The sequence below is a fragment of the Thalassophryne amazonica genome, chromosome 8, assembly GCF_902500255.1.
Source record: "Thalassophryne amazonica chromosome 8, fThaAma1.1, whole genome shotgun sequence".
Lineage (NCBI taxonomy): Eukaryota > Metazoa > Chordata > Actinopteri > Batrachoidiformes > Batrachoididae > Thalassophryne > Thalassophryne amazonica.
In genome coordinates this window covers 66,749,316-66,771,422 of record NC_047110.1, presented here as the reverse complement: position 1 = coordinate 66,771,422, position 22,107 = coordinate 66,749,316, and the positions used below count along the sequence as shown (strand labels likewise).

General features: G+C 39.3%; 1 protein-coding gene across 1 annotated transcript; it reads left to right on the top strand.

The window, feature by feature from the left end:
- Window positions 1-811: 811 nt before the first annotated feature.
- Window positions 812-21,957, top strand: rgma (repulsive guidance molecule BMP co-receptor a). The gene is given in 6 exon segments (XM_034176547.1): window positions 812-1,293; window positions 10,450-10,565; window positions 14,840-15,043; window positions 15,046-15,356; window positions 18,309-21,540; window positions 21,619-21,957. Coding segments are annotated over 5 exon segments (1,350 nt in total). The 5' UTR covers window positions 812-1,279; the 3' UTR covers window positions 19,014-21,540; window positions 21,619-21,957.
- The last annotated feature ends 150 nt before the right edge of the window (window positions 21,958-22,107 follow it).

The window sequence follows — 22,107 nt, the reverse complement described above, 5'->3', positions numbered from 1 at the left end:
AATTGCCATTTTTCAAAGGAAGTGGCTATTCGCACGGCAAGACTCTGGTGGTAAAACTTGGAACTACTTGTATAAACAAACATACTGCATTAAATGAGAGTTATGGACACGGCCGCCGTTCGAATAGGGTCTGCCTTTTGCCACCAGAGTCTTGCCGTGCGAATACTGAAATGAGAGTTATGGACACAGCCGATTTTTTTAAAAAAAAATCATCTAAATCGAAAAAATATTAAAGGAGTTAAGACATCTTGAATACAGTATGTTTGTTTATACAAGTAGTTCCAAGTTTTGTCGTGCGAATAGCCAAATGACAGTCATGCACACGGCCACCGTGCGAATCGCCACGGCCTTTTTCAAAACCACTTCATGCGAACGTAAAAGGTTTTCGGGATATTTTAGTTTTTTTCAAATGCATTTCCATCATGCATATTTTCAATTCATCACCTTAATTTGCAGAATTTGGAAGGTAATGGAAACCCACTGAGTGAGGCACGGAACATCTCTAACATTTGGGTTTTTTGTTTGTTTGTTTGTTTGTTTGTTTAATACATAAACAACCATTTTCTAAAAGTTTAACAGTGGTTAAATTCTAAAACTTGAATAACGCCAGCCCACACAACCATGCTTATTTTGTATGAATGTTACTGAAGCAGACACTTCTCTCTCTCTCTGTGTGTGTGTGTGTGTATACGTGTGGTGTTCAGTTTATAAGTCCTGCTGGAACCTGACATGAGTAAAGTCATATCTGACTCAGGTGTAGTATAGGCTGACATCTGAGTGTGAGTTTTTGGGAGCACAGCTGTGCTGTCAGAGTGGAGGAGGACAATTATCTGGAGAAACGAGTCCACAGCTGAGAACTGGCGTCACGCAGAGCTGATCATTGTCTCTCTCACACTTTCTGTAACGAACCATTTCACAACATCCGCGCAGTGGATCGCAGCAGCTTCGCCTCCGGGGCTGGTTTTTCTCCCCCGTCGTCCTTCGGATCTCCACGAACTGGACTTTCATATGTCATAAAGTCTTCTCCTCTCCGAGCCACTGATGGCTGAAGTCCGTCTGTTCGATCGGATCCTGAGCTCAAAACCACTTTGGTTTGTGTGCAGATTTGGAGAAGCCTCGCGGCAAACATCATGTGCAGACTTCTGGAGGATTATTTTACACTCACGAAAGCAATGAGTGCGTTTGATTTCGGATTTCTGTGACCCACAGGACGTTTTTTTTTTTTTTTGAGGACTCTGGTCCTCTTTGGTTCCTGCAGAACTCGAGTCGCGGAGATCCCATGCAGTCGCCAAGGTTAGTTTATTCCTTCGGCTCTTGAACTCAGATTTTTAGACTCTCAGATTTATTCAATAAATAAATAAATAAATAAATAAATAAAAATTCCACACAGTGGAGAAATGTCCGTGTCCGTGTTTTGTTTGACATGTCAGATGTGCAGCGCACAAACAGCATCTGGATCACTTTGTCCCATTGATTGTTGATGACACTCAATCGATTAGATAATATTCTTACTGGTAAAATGTTGAAGGATTATTTTTTAATCTAACATTAAGATGATTTTTGTTGTGGCGTTTTTAAAAGCCTGACAGCAGCTGTAACTGAGCTCTCCATTAAGATCACGTTTAATGACAAGTTGTGCACGTTACCATGTGCGTTTATGTCACGGTTCGAATGCTCATAACAAGCGCCATCTGTTGGAAGAAAACAGTCTACTGTTTCTGACATATACTGCACAAAAACACTTCAAAATCAATATTTAATCATCATCATCATCATTATTATTATTATTATTATTATTATTCGATCTGGCCAATCCTTGTGATTTCAGAATATAGGAAATCTCACAAAGGTGTTGCTCAGTCATATGTAAATCAAAGTGCCTCCTGATTTGAAAACAGTATTTTACCCTAAATCTGTAATATTTAATCTGTGCGTTCTGATCTGCATTCTTAATTATTCACAATTATTCAAACATTGATAGAAAACGTGTTTGTTTCTTCAATCTGATGAGAGTTCTGCAGTTAGAGCTCAAAATTAGTTATTATTACGGTTTGTTGTAAACTGATCAGTTTGAGATGGATGCCTTTCTTTGTTGTCAAGTTCAATCCAAAGATCAAATATTTTCTGTTTCTATCTCTGGGTGATTCTTAGACTACGGGCACTTATTATGTCCTTTGATCATATTGTATGAAAAACAGAAAAAAGGGGAAATTTCACAATTTTATAGTTATCTTTACAATGAAAGTGTGTTAAGAAATTTGTTCTAGTAGTCTATGATGACTTTTTCACCTTTTTTCAGTATCATTATATGCAAATATTGCCGTTTTGTGCTTGTCCCACACCCAGACTTTTGATCTTCAGTGATAAAAATGAATGGTAAAGAAACGTTTTTTCTAATGTTTTAAAATATCTCTGAATAAAATATCAGTAAAATAATCAAAACATAATTGGGGTATTCAATGTCATACAACTGTTGTGATTTTTTTAAACAAAATGTAGTTGTCCCACACTATTGCCGTAATTTCCACCACAACACTGTAATGTCCCTTTAAACAGTTTGTATGAAAGATTGTTTGGGTAGTTTCTGTGGAGATAAACAGTGACATCAGAGCACATGTATATAGCGCCAAATCACAACAAACAGTTGCCCCAAGGCGCTTTATATTGTAAGGCAATGGTCTGGTGGAAATTACATTTACAAGGCCAATAGTGCCCGTAGTTAAAGAATCACCCCTATATAGATATATGCATATTTAAAGGAAAACACTTTAGAAAATGCGTGGATTTCCATAAATAAAATAAAAATGGTATGCTCAAATTCTTTAATATGTTTCACACCTCAGCACCCAAATGCCTCCACTATAAATCTGCGCTTTTGAAGATACTAGGTTTTGCATTTGAACCCTTCATATATGTTAGAATCCATCAAATGGCCATGCAGCACCTGGGTGATCCATTCATAGTCACAGCCTTTTCAAAATCTTCACATATGAGAAATCCATAAATAAACAGATTATATATATATTTTATTAAATATTGCACGGATAGACTTGCTCCATCAGGAATTTCTTTCAGTCATCCATTGCTCCCTGTAATATTTGGTAAATCTTATTTTCATAAATGTTCTGCTTGTAGGCCTTTACACTTTTTTTTTAATAATCTAATGTAATTAAATAGTAATATGAATCACATCGTGGGGAAAAAAAGATAAGGTTTTATGTTGCATCAAATTGGTGTTTATCACTATTGATGTTCAGTTGAATACTTGTTGCTCATCATCGTTACCTCCTGAAATGAAATAATACATGTCCTGTTTTTATTAACAACCAAAGTCCATCGTAATGCCACAAATGTACATTAACTGAGCTTTCATCAAAGGGGGCCTTATTGGGCTTTGTTGCTGCTTTTTACACTGATAGAATGTTGGGGTTTAATGTCAAATCCCCAAAATCTCACAGTTCGGGACTGTATGTGCAGGAATTTAGGCCTAAAATGGGTTCTTTTGCTTTTCTGTGACCTATTTTGGTCTTTGAGACACACCCACTGAGCCTGTATGCTGGTCCCCATGAAGGAGATGTCCTCTCAGAAGACAGAGAGCTTCAAAGAGGGTGTGGCAAGCAGCATTTCCTTTCTATTTAAAGCAGCAGGCACAAAACAGCTCTTTCTCACTGACCTGACAATGGTCTTTTTTAAGACTGTCTTCTCAGTGAATGTACGCACAGCAAAAATTGAAGAGTTAAATCCCAAAGTCAAATACGTCAGAGTTGATTTTAACTTTTAAAGCTTTACTCCTCATACTCATGGTGTTAAAACTTGCACAGCGTTGGAGTTGTTAGTTGATCATATAAGTGATTCAGTTCTCTGCAAGTATTATTGAACTCTATGTTGGTGGTTTGTTTGTTTTTTACTAAGAAAAAGTAATTATTGTGATGTGCAGTTAGTTTTCAAAGGCAGAGCTTTGACAGTGCATTTGTATCATGAACAGAAGATTGTAGATTCAAACCTGTTCTCTGAGTTATTAATATCAGCAGAGGTACCCGTTTTTGCCAGCCTGGTCTCGCATTTTTTTTCTGCGCATACGTTTTTTTTATTTTGCTTTTTATAATATTCCCCTTCTTCTAACTCTAACCATAACCATAGCGTAAGTGTGTACCCTCCCCAAACATTAACCATGACTCCCCACATCCCCCTTTCACCCCACATTTTGTGCCCCTCTTATGAAAAACGCCCCATATTTTTCACAAACCGATAGATTAATGTACTTTTCATAACCCAGTCCCATGAACTGCCCTGAGATTGGATTGGTTTTTGCCTGGGGAAGAATAGTTACTAAGTTGTAAGTGTTTTTATTTTAAAAAATAAATAAATAAATAAAATAAAATAAAATAAAATAAAGCACACCATTGGAATTAGCACATCAAATCAGTGCTTTTAGGCTCAAAATAAACTACAACACTCAGAGTGCTCTTGTTCAGTCTTTTAAAAGTGCTGTATGATTATTTTAAAACTATAAAACTTGTGCTGTTTGCTAATAGTGTAAAGATTTTTAGCTGACATTTTGATGATTTTATTGTTTCATGTTCTGTATTGTATTGACTTATAGAATAATTAATGCCATGAGTCCACACACTCGAATAGATCTGGCTGTATCCGTTGTGGCGACCCCGAACAATACGGGAGCAGCTGAATGGACAACAACAACAACTTGAAAGCGTCATCTTTTAGAAGTCGCTAGCATCACATAACATGATGCTGACAGCTAGCGTTAGTATGACTGAATGGCTCTTTGTGGTTGTTGAATTTCAAATATGTATAATAATATGGCTTGTTGTGCAGTTAATTAGCCTAAACGAGCATCTAAGAAGCATGTGCTGCCATTATTTAACTGAGTGGTAAACAGAAAGCCACAATGTCGAGTATGCCACCTTCACTGCCGACACACATACAGAGACACAGAAATGGACATATCAGGCGCTTTATATCTATATTATAATAGCCAATACGTGGCCTCTGTGTGTGTGCATACGTATGTGTGTATGGCTTTGATCACGGAGATCACAGAGATGTATTTTGGGTCAAAGTTGAATGCTGTCAAAAAAGAAAGTTGATAGGACTAATATTTTTGGAGAAATTAGTGATATTAGCTAACAACAGTGAACAATGGATGTTGTGCTGCAACGCACCATGAAAGTTTGGGGGTTTTTGGGTTTTAAATGTTCTTATTGTAGTTCTTGTTAGATTAACAGTGTTGTTAATGCTGTAGATTTATTGTGTTTTTGTAGTTGAATTGGTTTAGTCAGGTCAGTTAAGTGTCATGTTGCCGTTACCATGAGTGAGAAGTGTAGTGCATTTGATGTCTTCCACCACCGTCTCTGTTTGTGGGTGTGTCAAAATAAAAACACCTCCTTGCGGCAGAATGCAGAAAAAAGGCTTCGATCACGGACAAACTGGGGAGAGCTGACATTTGGTTTGCTTATGTGCTTTGAGTCAAGGATGAATGGCGCCAAAATGGAATGTTGATAGGACTAATATTTTTGGAGAAACTATGGATATTAGCTAGCAACACTGAACAATGGACTTTGATAATTACATTCTGGACTCACACGCCATTCCAGCAGGGGTAGTAAATCATATATATATTAAAAGCATGTGTGCTTGCGTGTGTGCATGTGTGCATGATTTTATTTTGTAAGTCCAATGTAAATACATAATATAATTGTAAATACGTTAAAAATACATGGATGACACAAGAAAGTAAAAACACTTATTTCCACTGTGGTCCATTTAAAAATTAAATGACAAAATAGAAGTAATAATGTAATAATAATAATAATAATAATAATAATAATAGTGTGTATATCATAACAAGAACAAAAACAATTTCTAAATACATTAAGACAGTAAATTAAGATAAAAAAAATTACATAATTAACGGGAAATAAAAGGGTTGAGTTCTTCTTTTAAAAACTGTTGAGATCTAAGGTTCTAAAAACATTCTGGACTCACATGCCATTTCAACTCATTATAGAAACTTTGCATAATTTATTACCACCTGTGAAAAATGTCAGCTACCTACCCAATCTAGAGCCTATGTTAACATTAAACTAAACTAAATGTATATGGAACATCTGAAATTTATCAACTCAGGGATAATGTTAATTTTAACACTGTGAAAGTTGAATTAACATCTGTGCCATTTTTTTACATTTATTTTTGCTATAAATGTTCAAAGCTGTTTAAAATCTGTTGCTAAGACACTGATTAGTTTGCTGAAGTGGTGTATACCAGTAAGACCCAATTAAAGAGTAATTAATGCACATATTGTATGTCCTCCATAAATGTGTGTAGATGTCCATCTACTTTTCAACTATGGCCTTTTTTGTAACCTGAATCCACTGACACCTGCATGAATTAACACTTAATAATTCTGCTTTAAAGCTCCCTGAGCTGCATTAGGACTGTTGCATTCCGAAATTTGGGTATCCATTAGCAGTGTGGTTAGAGCCAGAAATGTTCCACAATTTATCAAAACATATCAGGAGGCAGCTCACACCTTTCAGCTGCCCTTATTCATTTCAGATGTGAGTGGCTGGTACGTTAAAAAGGGAAATCAGCGCACACAGGGCCACCCCTGTAGAAAACATGTGCAGGCTCAGTCCTTATTGTATATGAACGTATCCATCATCCATGAGAAGGACAAAGACTCCCACTGCTCCATGCAAAAATACAGCCTGCACAAGATGACACACGTCCATTTGTTTGGTAATATTTTGTATTAATGGCACTTAAAATAAGAGGCTTTTTTTTTTTACCATGTAAAGATAATCAACGTAGGAGAGGTTATTATGGTTTTTAGAGGAACAAATATTGAAATGACTTCCTTTGAAAGCATACATCATCCCTGCACTCATGGGTTTATTTATATAATTTAAGTGATTAATCCTTCACTGGAACATTAATAATTAACAATTTTGACAATCAATCAATCATATAAGCTGTTTAGTAAGCAAAAAATTGCAAACATTCACAGGTTCCAGTTTCACGGATGTGAGCCTCTGCTGGTTTTCTCTGTTTTATATCAGGATAAATAGAATAATTAGGTTGGGTGGAGGTGCTGTACTCTTGATTGGTCAAAAGAAGACATTTGTGTCAAAGATGGCAGTTTCTTCTTATGTCTTTATAGTTGTTGTATGCAACAATGCATCAAAGAATATGATCTTATTGGGTTAGATTTGTAAATAAAACATTTCTTCCTGAAGTAAATATAGATAAGTAGCAGAGTTATAAACCTGTAAAGTATGATGTTTTCCAAAAATGTGAAGCCCACATAAAATACCAGACAGTGACTAAAATTATCATTTTTAGAGCCTGTACAGGAAAGTCATTACTAGGGATACTGTAACCATGGTTCAAATTACAGAGGGCACTGTAATTAAGACAACCCACCCTCACACAGAGGTAAAACCAACCGTTTGGTGGGGGTTCAGCAGGAGTCTGCATTAACCAGGTAGCCAAGTCATTACAATGGTCATTCAATCTAATTTTGTAACATTTTTTCCAACCAAATTAAAACCTATTCTGAGAAAAGACTGACTTAGGTTGCAGTCTGCTGTAAAACATTGGTATAAATTGATTAGAAGGTTACACTTCCTAACTTGGAAGCTACCCTACAGGCAACCCGATCTCATGTCAAGTTCATGTTGGCATCGTGAAAAGTGATTAAATGAAAACATGAAATATCACCATCATGAAATATAACAGATTTTTGTAATGGTATCACAAAGAAATTTCGCAATGGTAGTATGAAGTTTTGGGTGATACGGGGGGCGAGCATTTGGGGTTAGGGTTAGGGTTAAAAATAGTCAGCAATTGATCGCATCATGAAATGCTCCACATCATGAATGTGTAAAGCATTTTGTGACGGCATTAGGGAAAAAAAAACAAAAATGTGAGACTGGGCTGAGGCCTGTTACTAGAGTTGTTCACCTTATTAAATTAGGAAGTTAAAAATAAACTTGCTCAGCTTATCAGACCTGCCAACTGTCCTGCACTGGGCGATATTTACCCCTGGGTGATTCTTAGACTACGGGCACTTATTATGTCCTTTGATCATATTGTATGAAAAACAGAAAAAAGGGGAAATTTCACACTTTTATAGTTATCTTTACAATGAAAGTGTGTTAAGAAATTTGTTCTAGTAGTCTATGATGACTTTTCACCTTTTTTTCAGTATCATTATATGCAAATATTGCCGTTTTGTGCTTGTCCCACACCCAGACTTTTGATCTTCAATGATAAAAATGAATGGTAAAGAAATGTTTTTTTCTAATGTTTTAAAATATCTCTGAATAAAATATCAGTAAAATAATCAAAACATAATTGGGGTATTCAATGTCATACAACTGTTGTGATTTTTTTAAACAAAATGTAGTTGTCCCACACTATTGCCGTAATTTCCACCACAACACTGTAATGTCCCTTTAAACAGTTTGTATGAAAGATTGTTTGGGTAGTTTCTATGGAGATAAACAGTGACATCAGAGCACAAGTATATAGCGCCAAATCACAACAAACAGTTGCCCCAAGGCGCTTTATATTGTAAGGCAATGGTGTGGTGGAAATTACATTTACAAGGCCAATAGTGCCCGTAGTTAAAGAATCACCCCCCTGTGTCCTTCATGGGTGTGGGTGGGACGCCCATTAGTCCTGCAGTTGTGTGGGTCTGGGCACGCCCCCCAGACCCCCTAGTTACGCTTTGCACCGTTGGCGCTCATGACCACGCATGGGTGTTCTGCATTGCTACATCCAAAAGTCGGCAGGTATGGCTTATTCTAACCCAGTCTCATGGCATGTCGTGATTCAGCAGCACGAAATATACATTAATCTATTGGTTTGTGATATTGTCATGAAAAGTGCCTCATTTTCGTCACAGCAGCACAAATTCATTCTAATACATTCCGTGATAGCTTAAAAGTGAAACGGGGGGGGCAGATATGGTTAGGGTGAGACTGGGCTGCTTATTTGTGAGCAAATATTGTTCTCTGCTAAAATATGTTTGTCCGGTAACACCAGGCTACTACTCAATCCATCATTATTAACTTATATTCAAGATTCAAACAACTTTATTGATCCCTAAAATGGCAATTCATTCTTGACCCCTGATTACCTCAGACAAAAATACAGCAGTTAATCCACAATTATTACTAGTTGAATGCAATAATAGCACACATCAAAATTAAAACAACCGCATATATACATTTGAAGTGTTAACCTATATTAACTTACTAATATAGGTTAGCAGGTATCTCAGTCCCAGATAGGAATATTTGTACACAAAAATACTACATCCGCCTTTTTCAGGTTTCAAATCCCGCAAAACTTCGGAGAGGTCACCGCGCTGCGAGATCTCAGTAACACTGAGATCTGCATTGAGACGCTCTGATCACGCTGCACTTTAACCGCTGCACACGGACAACACCATTAACATTGCAACATACTCGTAAAACTATTTTTATATTGTGCCTAAAACTCTTATGAATATATTCTCTGGGTTTATAGACGTTGTTATTGCGTTTGTTTTATGTAAACATGCGAGAATCACAGGTTGTCTCTCCGTTATTTTCAACGGGAGCTGCTGTGAGCTACACTCGCTTCCTGATCATGTCGTTCTGGAGGAAAGTGAAGTTTGCTCTTTAACGTCTTGATTATTGTTCTTTACAACACTGTTTGCCCTCTTTGTTCCAGACTAATATATATGTCTGAAATTCGGTTTGCGTTTATTAAATTCCACGCAGATTAAACGTAGCAGACACGGATTATCTGTTATAATTGTATTAGCAAATTTTCAGGGTATCATGCAGCAGTCTCTTATTAACGTGACGAAAAGCATAAAAAATACATTTTGTAGTATGATATTAATTTAGGTGAAGTGCCTTGGAGCAGCTTTGTTGTGATTTGGTTGCTGTATAAATAAACTGAATTGAATTGAAATTGAGACTCCTTTAAATTGTTTGCGCAGATGATCTGCGGCGGCACCACAGCGCTTTTCTGTTCAGGTTTGCTCCCACAGTGACGTTACTGTTGTGATTTTTAGGAGCCTGTTATGTGGTTCTGTGGACTCGCTTGTGGAACAAGCGCGCACATTCAGGCGTAATTTGAGGCAGGTAGGGGCGGGGCCGGCGGGGTTGGTAGGCGGGGCAGGCGGCTGTGATTGGTGCGGTGTTTCACAGAGGCTGCACTTTCTCGACACTCCCCGAAGGAGAAATCAGATTATCGCCTGTTCTCCTCCACCTCCTCCTCTCTGCGGAGTCCAAGACAAAAACAACAGAGTAACTTCAAAACAGGTTGTGATGAGAGGACAGAGACGAATTCACACCTCTGAGCGGACTTTGTGTGTCTTTTGTCGGTGGCGCTGAACTCGTGTGTCTTTTCCTAATCCGGTTTGAGCAGGGAGAGGAGTGAAGCGCGAGCCCGAGCTGGATGGATGGTTATGGGGAAAAGAGGAAGACCCTCGGCGCTTGAAGTGTGCAGAGTCCTCGCCGTGTTCGTCTCGCTGTTTCCACCCGGTAAGGTGTCACTTTTTTTTATACTCGTTATTCTGTTTTCCAACAACTCTTGGCTGTTGTGTCCACTCGCACTGCTTTTATTGGAGACATGGCAACATCGTTTCTCCGTAACTTTCTCACTTTGGGTGGCTAAGTTGCCAGGTTCGGAAACTAGTTTGAGTACTTCTTAGAAGCGAAGTGGATTTATTTACAGGGTGAAGACAAAAACACTCCTTGGTTTCAAATATTTATAATATCAAAAGTCACATGAATAATTTTACAAATTTGGTATCTACAGCTGCAGAAACCCATCAAGGTTTTTTTTTTTGTTTCTCTTTTGCAGATTCTTCTTCAAAATTGCAAAATTATTCATGTGACTTTTGATATAAATATTTGAAACCAAGGAGTGTTTTTGTGTTCACCCTGTAGTTATTTTAAATCAATACAGAATAAAACCCAGTAGAGATTTAAGATGAAATCCATCCAGAGTAAATGGCAAAAGAAACGGATGAAAATCGAGTAGATTTCATGTGAAGAACATTCAAAGTTTGTAAAATGTAACGAGCATGAGTGCGCTCTAAACTCAATAGAATTCAAATCATTACTGTCGTTTTAACACATTTTTGTATGAGAAAAATGGCAAAGTGGGACAGCCCACAACCCTTGTTTTGTTTGGGGGATGGGACAGTATTTCTCCTTGGAAAGTGTGTTTTATTTGCCAGCCTTAAAGGGACAATCTGATTCAGTGTAACAGTGTCTCCACGCAACAGAACGGCAAAAGCAGGTTAAGACACTAAAATTGTCTAAAATTTTAGAAGATACATTGGCAAATGGAAGAAAACAGTTTAAAATAACTTTTAAAATTTACAAGCTGTTGAGGGTTTGTTTTGTATAGTAATAATTGTAAATATAGCTGCACATAACAGAAATTGCTGATATTTTGCTGCAGATTATTCAGTTATGCATGCAAATATATGCAATATTGTTGTACTTTTAAAATTGAAGCAATGCCAATTTAATGTTGTTTATCATATATGCAGATGTATGCCTTATCTTTGTGGTTTAAAAATGATCGTGTTGTCAATCCAGTAAGAAATTGCATTTTAGATGTTGCTGAAATTCATTCATTCGTAATTCATCTTCTACCGCTTAGTCCAGTTAAGGGTCGCGGGGGGCTGGAGCCTATCCCAGCAGTCATAGAGCGTGAGGCGGGGTACACCCAGGACAGGACGCCAGTCTGTCGCAGGGCCACAAATAGACAAACAAACACAGACACACCCACACACAAATGAAAATAACATTTGTGATCAGGGGAATTACTTTCATATTTGTTTTTGAAATATTCATATCCCACCAAATAACTGGTATTATAGGAATTACATTTCAAAACACCTGATAAAAACCATATGAAAGCACAAGCTAGTAGTACTGCAGTAATAATCGTAAGATAAGTGCTACTTTTTGCAGTCATTCATCTCACCTTGCCAAAACCCTTATCTGTTTTCTTTTGAAGTCACTTGCCATCAAAAAGCAAAGTGATAATGTGCTGATAGTGAGACTGGGTGTGATTGGAGAAGCGGTGTGGGTGTTGGAGAGAGTGAAGCTTTCATATTGTTTAAAGTGTGACTTCAAAGTGTTGATATAGACTCCAGGCTGTTCAAGCAAAGGTGGTAACACATCAAATGTGGTGTCACGACAAGAGTGTGCAGGGAAATATTTAAAGAACGTTTGTTTAAAGAGTCGGTTGGATTAAGGCTGTACAGTGCAGCAGCATTGATTATCTCTGAAGGTCGAGATTAAGGGTCCAAATGGTAATTTTACACATGCGACCTTTAAATATACAAACATTAAACTCAGATTTGATGTGTACCTCTTCATTTGTTCATGGTGTTTAAACTGTATAAATAGGAATATGTTTGTGCTCCTCCCCAAACCATTTTTAGCAGAGGTAATTTGTAAAAAAAAAAAAAAAAAAATACAGTTCGGAAAACTGCTATTTATTTATTTATTTATTTATTTATGTGTGTCATTTAATAGGGCAGCACCTTGGCTTAGTGGTTAGCACTGTTGCCTCACAGCAAGAAGGTCATGGGATCGATTCCCACCTGTGGCCTTTCTGTGTGGAGTTTGCATGTTCTCCCCATGTTTGCGTGGGTTCTCTCCGGGTGCGTCGGCTTCCTCCCACATTTAAAAACATGCAGTTTAGGTGGACTGGAAACTTTAAATTGTGTAATAGGTGTGTGTGAATTTGTTTGTCTATATGTGGCCCTGCAACAGACTTGGTGTCCTGTCCAGGGAGTACTCCGCCTCACACCCTATGACTGCTGGAATAGACTCCAGCTCCCCTGTGACCCTTAATTGGAGTAAGAAGTTGAAGATGAGTGCATGTCATGTAATATGCATTATGTGCGCAGACAAATCAAGGTCAGCCTTCCACAACATGATTGTTGCACGGGGCAACATTAAAAATAATTTTCTTGAAGAACCTTAATCTGGAAGGATATGCATCAGGAAAATCATCATCTTATAATCAATAACTTGTCTAAGACGTGGCATAATCATCATTTTGGATTGTGTTGATTATTTTTTCCATTGAGCCAATTTCTTTGTGACATGTTCAAGTATGTCATATTCTTGTAAAGTACACCGTAAAAAAGGAACTGCTGTCTCAATGAGAAAAAAAATTATGTAACAATTTCCATATTTTTTACATTATTTTAAGTTATTTCAACTTAGTTATTTCAACATTCAACTGAATCAGTGCCACAATACTTCTCTAGTTAAGTTGAACTAACTTTAGTTAAGTTGAATTAACTTAAAAAAATCTATGCAAATTATTATACCACTTTTTCTTGCTGAGACAGCAGTTCATTTTTTAGAGTGTACCACCTAGAGCAAAAGACTTCAAACTCCAAAAATGTTCCCTTCATTGTTGACTGAACACTCAGTAAATTTAACCACTTTACTGAGTTTTCATTGAGTTTACCATTTGTTTGGTAGTGTTAAGAATGGCAAATATCTGGTTTAAAACTTGGTTAAAGCTATGGAAAATTACTTACAGTAGTTTGTGCCTATGTAGAAAAGTTTAAAAAGCACTTAAAGTCAGATTATCTCCAATTTAACTGAACTAAAAGCAGTTTAGACATTGTTCGCATTGTTTAGGGGCAATGAAAAATAGAATAATTGTTAATTTAAGTCATTTTAAAACCTGTTTGCAGTGGTTTAAAAGCTACTTGAACATCCAGCATCCTTGTTGCAGAACAGTTCAACACCAGTTCATAGCTTATAAAAATTAAAGGAAAATTCTCATGTCTGAAAACCACAAACGGTAAATACTTGGCACATGTGATTAATCTATTATGTTGAAAAAAAAAGGTTGACAATTGTCAGTTTTTTGATGAATCAGAGTTTCAGTTTTTTTAAATGTTGTTTTTCTTTGGTTTATTGTTGGTAAATCAAATATTTGCATTTTGTACTGTTGGTCAGATAGAACAATCCATTTAAATTGTCAATTTTGGATTTAGGAAACTTTAAGGGCTTTCTTTTTCTTTGTTTTCAACCTAGAACTTGATAGATAAATATAGTGGTCCTTTTCATTTTGTTTGTATTCACTTTAAAATTTCAAGATTAATTGGAAATGGCAATAAGTGCTTATTAATGTTTTATTCTTGTTTCATCTAAAATATTGCCTAAACATGTACTTACAAATAGTCACCAGTAATAGGAAATATAATGCAGTGCTGCTAAAATACCCTCAGCCATATGAGCATGTAATCTATGAAAGAGTTTGTAGAAAGAATGTGACATTTTGACCCCTTAGAATAGGTCAAGGTTATCCATCTTTGAACTTGTCCAAGGTCTGTGTCCCAAGAATGCTCTCTGTGAATTTGAAGACCCTAGCAGTAATAAGAATGGAGTTATGCTGAGCATGGACCGATAGACAGAAAGTACCCGATACCCATTGGGCATATTTTGGCCTGGGGTAAAAATCTTATTCACAGCTGTGTTAACTAGCTGTGGAGAAGTATCTATGTAACATATTACTAAATAAGTAGTTTGTCAGATTTAGTCACAGGTGGCTTAATTAACTATGCCAAGGTCAGTTCAAGCATATTTAAGACAAGGAGGGGGGCCTTAATATAAGCCATTGAGTTCCTGCACCAGTAACAAACCAACCGCCAGGACAGATAACTTGCTGGCAGGATCCTGAAAGCTATTTGATAAATGTATACTATTAAGATGTGATCACCTTCGATAATCTCTTTGTTCACTATGTGTGCATTTTTTTCTAACAGTGACTCTGCAGTGCAAGATCCTCAAGTGTAACTCTGAATTTTGGGCATCCAATTCAAACTCTGGGCTGGAGGAGGAGTTCTGCACGGCGCTGCGGGCGTACAGCAGCTGTGTACGACGCACTGCGCGTACCTGCAGGGGCGACCTGGCGTACCACTCTGCACAGCATGGCATTGAAGATCTCATGAGTCAGTACAACTGCTCCAAGAGGGGCCAACATCTCAACCACGTGCTCGCACTCCGCTTCCTCCTCCACCTCCACAGCTCCCGTCTGACAGCCAGGAGCACTCCGACGGCCCTGAAGTTTGCCACTATGAGCGCAGTTTTTCACGCAACACAGCCCCGCCTAACTACACCCACTGCGGCTTCTTTGGAGACCCACACCTCCGCACCTTTGGTGATGACTTCCAGACGTGTAAGGTGGAAGGAGCCTGGCCGCTCATCCACAACAAATTCCTGTCTGTACAGGTGACCAACACTCCCGTAGTGCCAGGCTCTTTGGCGACGGCCACCAGCAAGGTGGGCATCCCTTCTGTTTGTGTGCGTCTGTCAGCAAACATACTGTTTTTTTAACATTAGATGTCACAACATGTGACATTTATGCTACATGGATGGATGGCCAAAAATCAACTTATTTATTTCATATTTTAGTTCTCATATGTAACTCAGTCTGGACATTTATGTAATGAAAGTCGATTTGAGGTTGACTAACTTAATAAAACTGCTTGAAAAAGGAATGCTTTCAGCCACAATCCATATCCACAAAAAAATGAATGCATATCTTCGACAGAAACAAGTAACGACAACTATTGTATCAGTTTTATTTAAGTACAAAAGAAGAAGAGAGCTTGAACTGTCAAAAACCCAGCCTGTCATGAAATCTAAACTCAGCTTTTTATTTTATGAATACTTTCTGTATACACCATATGTGCACATTCTGAAAGTACACAAAACATGAACAGACACTTCCTGATATTACTGATATGCTGTGTCCTGTGAGATTGTCCTGCATAAAACTGGTTTTGTTTATTCAACACCGTAACAGTCCATATTAGCCACTAACTGTTTGCACCTACAATAACAAATTTAAAGATGTCCCACCGTGAGCATGTCTGGGAGGGAGTCTCCCTGGCATTATCGCTCAGATTGTGCGGACGTATCATTATCACGTGATCGGCAACTTGTCAACATCAATCTGAAACCATCATTACGCATCAGTACGATAGACCGCTTGACTAATCTGTACAACCACAAATACATGGCTGTCCTACACCCGTCTGTGCACAGACGTGCTTGCAAAAACCTGCTAAATGTAGAGATGACAATTTAAGGAAAAAAATGTGAAAACTGCATGGACCATGTAGCCATGGTATTCTGCTTGTTAAGGTTTGCTTCCATTCACGTTGTGCCATATCTCAGGAAACACTGGTCATTCCATCTTAATTTTGGTGTCAAATTATTTGGAAGATACAAGTTTCTGCTCCAGTGGAACGCTTTGCCAAAAAATGAGGCCTTATCATGCTCAAAGCTGAAAGTAAGGAAATTTGCCCAATGTTCAAGCCTCAGTAAGCTCAGAGAGCACATTTTGGGCTTAAATTACTTTAAGACTGCAAGTTTCTTTTTGATCCAGTTTATCAGTTGTATTGAAAACACCTGTTTTGGCCTTTGACCCTGATGAAATCACTGCTATCTCAGTTATCACAGATGATAGAAAACACATGTTGGCCTTACATTACTCAAAGACCCCAACATTTCTGTTTCATCCATTTGAACTTTCATTCATTCATTCATCTTCTACCGCTTAGTCCAATTAAGGGTCGCGGGGGGCTGGAGCCTATCCCAGCAGTCATAGAGCGTGAGGCGGGGTACACCCAGGACAGGACGCCAGTCTGTCACAGGGCCACAAACAGACAAACAAACACAGACACACACATACCTACTGACAATTTAAAGACTCCAATCCACCTAACCCGCATGTCTTTGGATGAGGGAGGAAACCGGAGCACCCGGAGGAAACCCACGCACACACGGGGAGAACATGCAAACTCCACACAGAAAGGCCACAGGAATTGAACCCACGACCTTCTCGCTGTGAGGCAACTATGCTAACCACTAAGCCACTGTGCTGCCCCCAGTTGAACTTTTTTCTTGCAAATGGGTGGAAAGCCTGAAATAGGAAGCTAGCGTGAGTGGCTGCATTACATAAATCATTGTTGGTCTATGAGAGCAGCTGCGTGGCTGTTTTTCTGACAAACTGGACTCATATTTGGATCAGCTCCATAACAGATTAGGCAGTTCAACCCAGAACAGTTAATAAGCTTCATAAGTAGCATGTTGGCAGTCTGATGTAAAATCGTCAATGCAAGGGTACATTTTGAGTCTTTACAGTGACGGTTTGGTTTATTTCAGCGTCACACCTCTGAGCGTTGTGCCGAGCTGATGCCGCTGTCTGTCATTAGACGAATCACGCTCGTCTCGTTACGGTTTCATTTAATGGTACGGGTGTTTGCTTAGATGGCTTTCAGTCAAACAGCAAATTGACTTCAAGTTTATTCAGCTACTTGGCAGAATGTCACCACTGAATGGTTTAAACTGAGGTATTTGAGGACTTAATCAGATATAAAGAGTCAAATTTTCTACAATCGAGGGTTTCTTCATGATACTCCATTAAGCATGAGTGGATATTTTTAAGCATTTAGAGGAGTAGTGGCATTTTTACGTTGCTGTTCTTGGAAACACATGAGACGTCGTTTTAAAGATCTTGATTCTAGACAAAGGGAAAACGAACAGCAGCCAGCGCCACCTGTACAAACACCAGCCTTCTGCTAAAAAAGATCTGCATTAGCAGCGTCGGTGTTGGTGCGAATGCAACTGCCTGTCTTCATTCTGAAAAGTTTTGGGTCTTTTTTCCCCCCTCGATTGTTGAAAGTTGAATAGCTGATACGGGGGAACCCCACCATCAGTGGAAATGTTAACTTCGGGAAGAGCTGGAACTCCTGGAGCAGAGGAATGGTTTAGCTAATATTCTGTGTATGTACGTTTTCCTGGTGTCACTGCTTCAACAATGGCTCACTGATTGTCCTCGTGCTGATGAAACCAAGCTTTCAGAATACTGACCAGTTGTACTTAATTAGCTGCAGAGTATATCACAGTGTTCTGGCCTGGCTCCACTCCCCCCGGAGCATAGTTGTGGGGTTCACAGGCAGGTTTTTCAGCACGATGAATGGATCCTCTTTGTGTCTGTGAACTGAGGCCTGATTTTACATGGCTGAAACTCGTGTTTTTTTGCGGGCGTTTACCTTGGCCTCCCCCATGTTGAGCCACAGCTGAAATGTGACACTCAACGGGGCAGATGGCACAAACCTGTTCCTTGATGTGAAATGTAGAAGCATTTCCCCTTTTTAATGTGTTTTACTTCTTTTTTTTAAAGCTAACACTGAGATGACTTTACTCTCCTGTCATCTTTTTCAGCTTACAATCATCTTTAAGAACTTCCAGGAATGTGTCGACCAAAAGATGTACCACGCAGAGACAGACGAGCTGCCAGCCGCATTCGCGGATGGATCCAAGAACGGAGGGGATCGGCACAGTGCAAACACACTGCGTGTGGTGGAGAAGGTTCCCGGACAGCACGTGGAGATCCAGGCTCGGTACATCGGAACGATCATAGTTGTTCGCCAGGTGGGCCGCTACTTGACGTTTGCAGTGCGTATGCCGGAGGAAGTTGTGAATTCTGTGGAAGAAGGTGACAAACAGGACTTGTACTTGTGTCTTCACGGCTGTCCTGCCAACCAGCTTATTGACTTTAGGAACTTCAGGAACTTCAGGACTCGGGCAGCAGAGCCTCAAGGTGCAGGCGCGAGCCGGAGTGGCGCGGCGGCACCCGGCTTCACCTACCTGACCGCCAAGGCAAAGTGCAAAGAGCGCCTTCCAGTGGAGGACCTTTATTTTCAGTCCTGCGTGTTTGACCTCCTGTCCTCTGGGGACACAAACTTCACCATGGCAGCCTACTACGCCTTCGAGGATGTAAAAATGCTCCACTCAAACAGCAACAGGTACCACATCTTTGAGAAGAATGCATTTAAAAGTAGCGGAGTGCAGCGGGGCAGAGATGAGCTGTCACTCGTCCTCCTCATCTGTCTCGCTGTCTCATTGTGGATTACAGTTTACATATAGTCTCCTTCACCATGTTGTCCTATGTGAGTGAGTGTCCCACCAAGCTGCTGTGGACCGCTGAGTCTTGTTGTCGCGTCACGACTCTACTTGAGCTGAATGACGAGGCGAGTCCACCACGCCCCACCTGTCATCACGCGTATTTAGCTGGTTCATACGACTCATCTTTAAAGAGAGAGAGCGCGGCTTACGCCACAGCTCAGGATGTCCACTTGGGATTAAACCCCCACATTCACCAGGGCTGCTAAGGAAAGTCAGACAAGATGATCTTTTGCAGACAGAGGACTTTGCTGATCCTCCTCCCTTGATCCCCCTTGTTGGTGCCAAGCTGGTGAAGCTCTCTGCGGCTCCTGTAGTGAGGCTGGAGGACCTGACAGGGCCTTTTGTTTACTGAAGGCCCGAAGCAGCTCCATCTTTGATTAGTTTCCTGCTTTGCAGAAAGCCTTTGAGAGGAAGCGCTCAACCAAAAGGACGTCGGGGCAGCGTCTCCAGCCGTCTGCGGCGGAGATTAATGGGTCATAATGTCAGAACGTGTGTTAGTACAGCTTTGTGGTTATAATTGTGTTTGAGTAGGAGATAAAGTCTTGTGGGAGACGTTATCATGTCGATACATTGTGGATAAAATCCCCAAAACGTAAACGATGTGGTGGTTGTTGATCTGTCATGGTAGGTTCTTACAGGTGACTAAAAATGACCTCTTCGCCTGTACGCCATTTAGACTCGTAGTGTTTTCACTCCACTGTTTCTGCCAACGCGTTGGTCACAATGTTAGCATCTTATGTCTAATGTGAATGTAAACCCCCCCAAAAAAAACTTGGATCAAAAGCGCTCATCAAGGCTACACCTCATTTCTTTAAAATTCACCATTTTCATTTATATTAGCAAGGGGCTGTACCTCTCATCCCAATCAACATCAGTTCATTTTTTTCCTATCTACATACCCAGCAAGTAGCAAAGTTCAAATCAGATTAGCTGTTCATAAAGCTGCAGTGTGTAGGATTTAGCAACGTTTGTTAGCACAAATGGAATATTTATAATTACCTGCAACAATGAATAAATGTGTTTTCATAAGCTTAGAATGATCCATTTATGCCTACAGTGGAGCAGGCCCCTTCACGGAGGCCACCATGTTGCAGCATTATGCTGATACAGGAGCCCAAAAGGGACATTCTGTCTTTCACATTTTGCGACACTGCTGGAAAACTGAAGGTGGAAAAAATAGAGGTATCAGTGTTTGCTCCCCTATGCACAGTCTACTGTTTACTAGCGTAGGCTAACAATGTTGAGAACTCTCATTTTCGTGAAATAGTCGATCGTATGTATTGCTACTCATAAAAGGTGAGGGAGTGTGAATCCCTGTCCCCAAAGAAGCGATAATATGATGGGAAGCGCATTCCTGACCAGTGACAGCATAATGCAGTCTGCAACCTCACCACTAGATGGCTCTAAATCTTACACACTGTAGCTTTAAGAAGTCTTGCTAGCATACATACAAATGTGGTTAAATAGAGATCAAAGTGATCCCAAGAGTGTTCACCTCCAGTCAGTTCACTAAAAAAAAAATGTAAAAAACCAAAAAAATTAGCTAAGGCCACCCAGAACGCACAAGTGTTTACACAGTGTAACGAGCGAATCAGACTGAATTTAGAGTAGAAAAGCATGTGCTGAATCGCTTTGTGAGTTAGAACCATTTTCCATTTCAGCTCTCAGCTGTCTCAAACTGTACTGAATATTTAATGTTCGAGTTGTCACTTCCAGTCTGTTTTACATCTTACAGACTAACAGCGTGTCGGCCTGAGTGCAGTTTGGCAATAACAGTGTTTGTAGATGTAAATTCACTGCTCGATTTGTTGCCAAAGAACGAGCCTTTGTGCCAACGTCTGCCTACAAAAGCAACTTCCACCTTTCAGTCTTTTTTGGATGATTTAACAAACATTTGCTGATTCTTAATTTGTACATAACTGGTGTTACTAGCAGGAATCATAAAGGCCAAAAAGCTCTTGGAAACATGGCAGCGGGTTCTATAAAAGCAACATTTGTTTTGTCGTTCCAAGTTTGACTTCTCTTCGTTTTGTGACACTTGGCTTCCTTTGCTCCCCTTTGACTTTTGGCCCTCATACGGCAAATCGTCACCTTACATCCTCATCCTTCTTGGGTGCAGTTTGACGTCATTTCTCCTTACACTGAAGTATTCGGCGGGACGTACTACTGCTTTTGGAAAAACGTATTGGTACAGTTGGATAAAAAAATTAAACATATACAAATGATTGTAATGTTGAATCTTGTGTTGATAGGTGTGATTTGTATTGTGACTTTTACAGTAATGTTCTACATATGTAATGTGAGATTGTACATATATTTTGTGAAATGTTCATTTGCATATTAACAATTGTGTTTTAAAATGATCACTTTGTTATTTTGGAGTTGAGATGTTTTGGTGAATGTGAATGTTTTTTAAGGGATTTTGCAAAAACGTACACCACAACACATAATTCTTTAATGTATACACTCACATTGTGTGTGTGTGTGTGTGTGTGTGTGTGTGTGTGTGTGTGTGTGTGTGTGTGTGTGTGTGTGTGTGTGTGTGTGTGTGTGTGTGTGTGTGGAGAAATGCCGGTTTGTCGTCACTTTTCTTACTCAGACCACATTGTCTAAAAGGGATCACAGAAGAAACGTGTTGTGGGGTGCTCGTGTTTTTGAATTTAAAGCACTTTATGTTTTGTTTAGCGCTTGTTCTTTTTGAAACCAGTTGTCAGATTTGTGCTGGTAAACAGTTAAGCTGAATGTGGAAATGCCAGAAAGATCAAAGTGTTTGTTTGTGGTGCCACATGACAGCTGTTTATAATGTAAATTATTTATTGAATAAAACTCTTGTAAATGAGGAGGGCACCTGTCTCATTTGCTGCTGCCGTGAAAGCCTAAAAATAAATAAAATTTAAATAATAATAAATGTCTCCTTTAAGGTGTCTTGCAATGTGTGACTGCCCCCTGCTGGATGACTGCGATAACCGATGATTGGAAGGGTGGGGGCTGATTTATTGAAGGATAAATAAAAAAAAGTGATGGAACTGAGGGACCAGTTGTGATCTTTGTGACA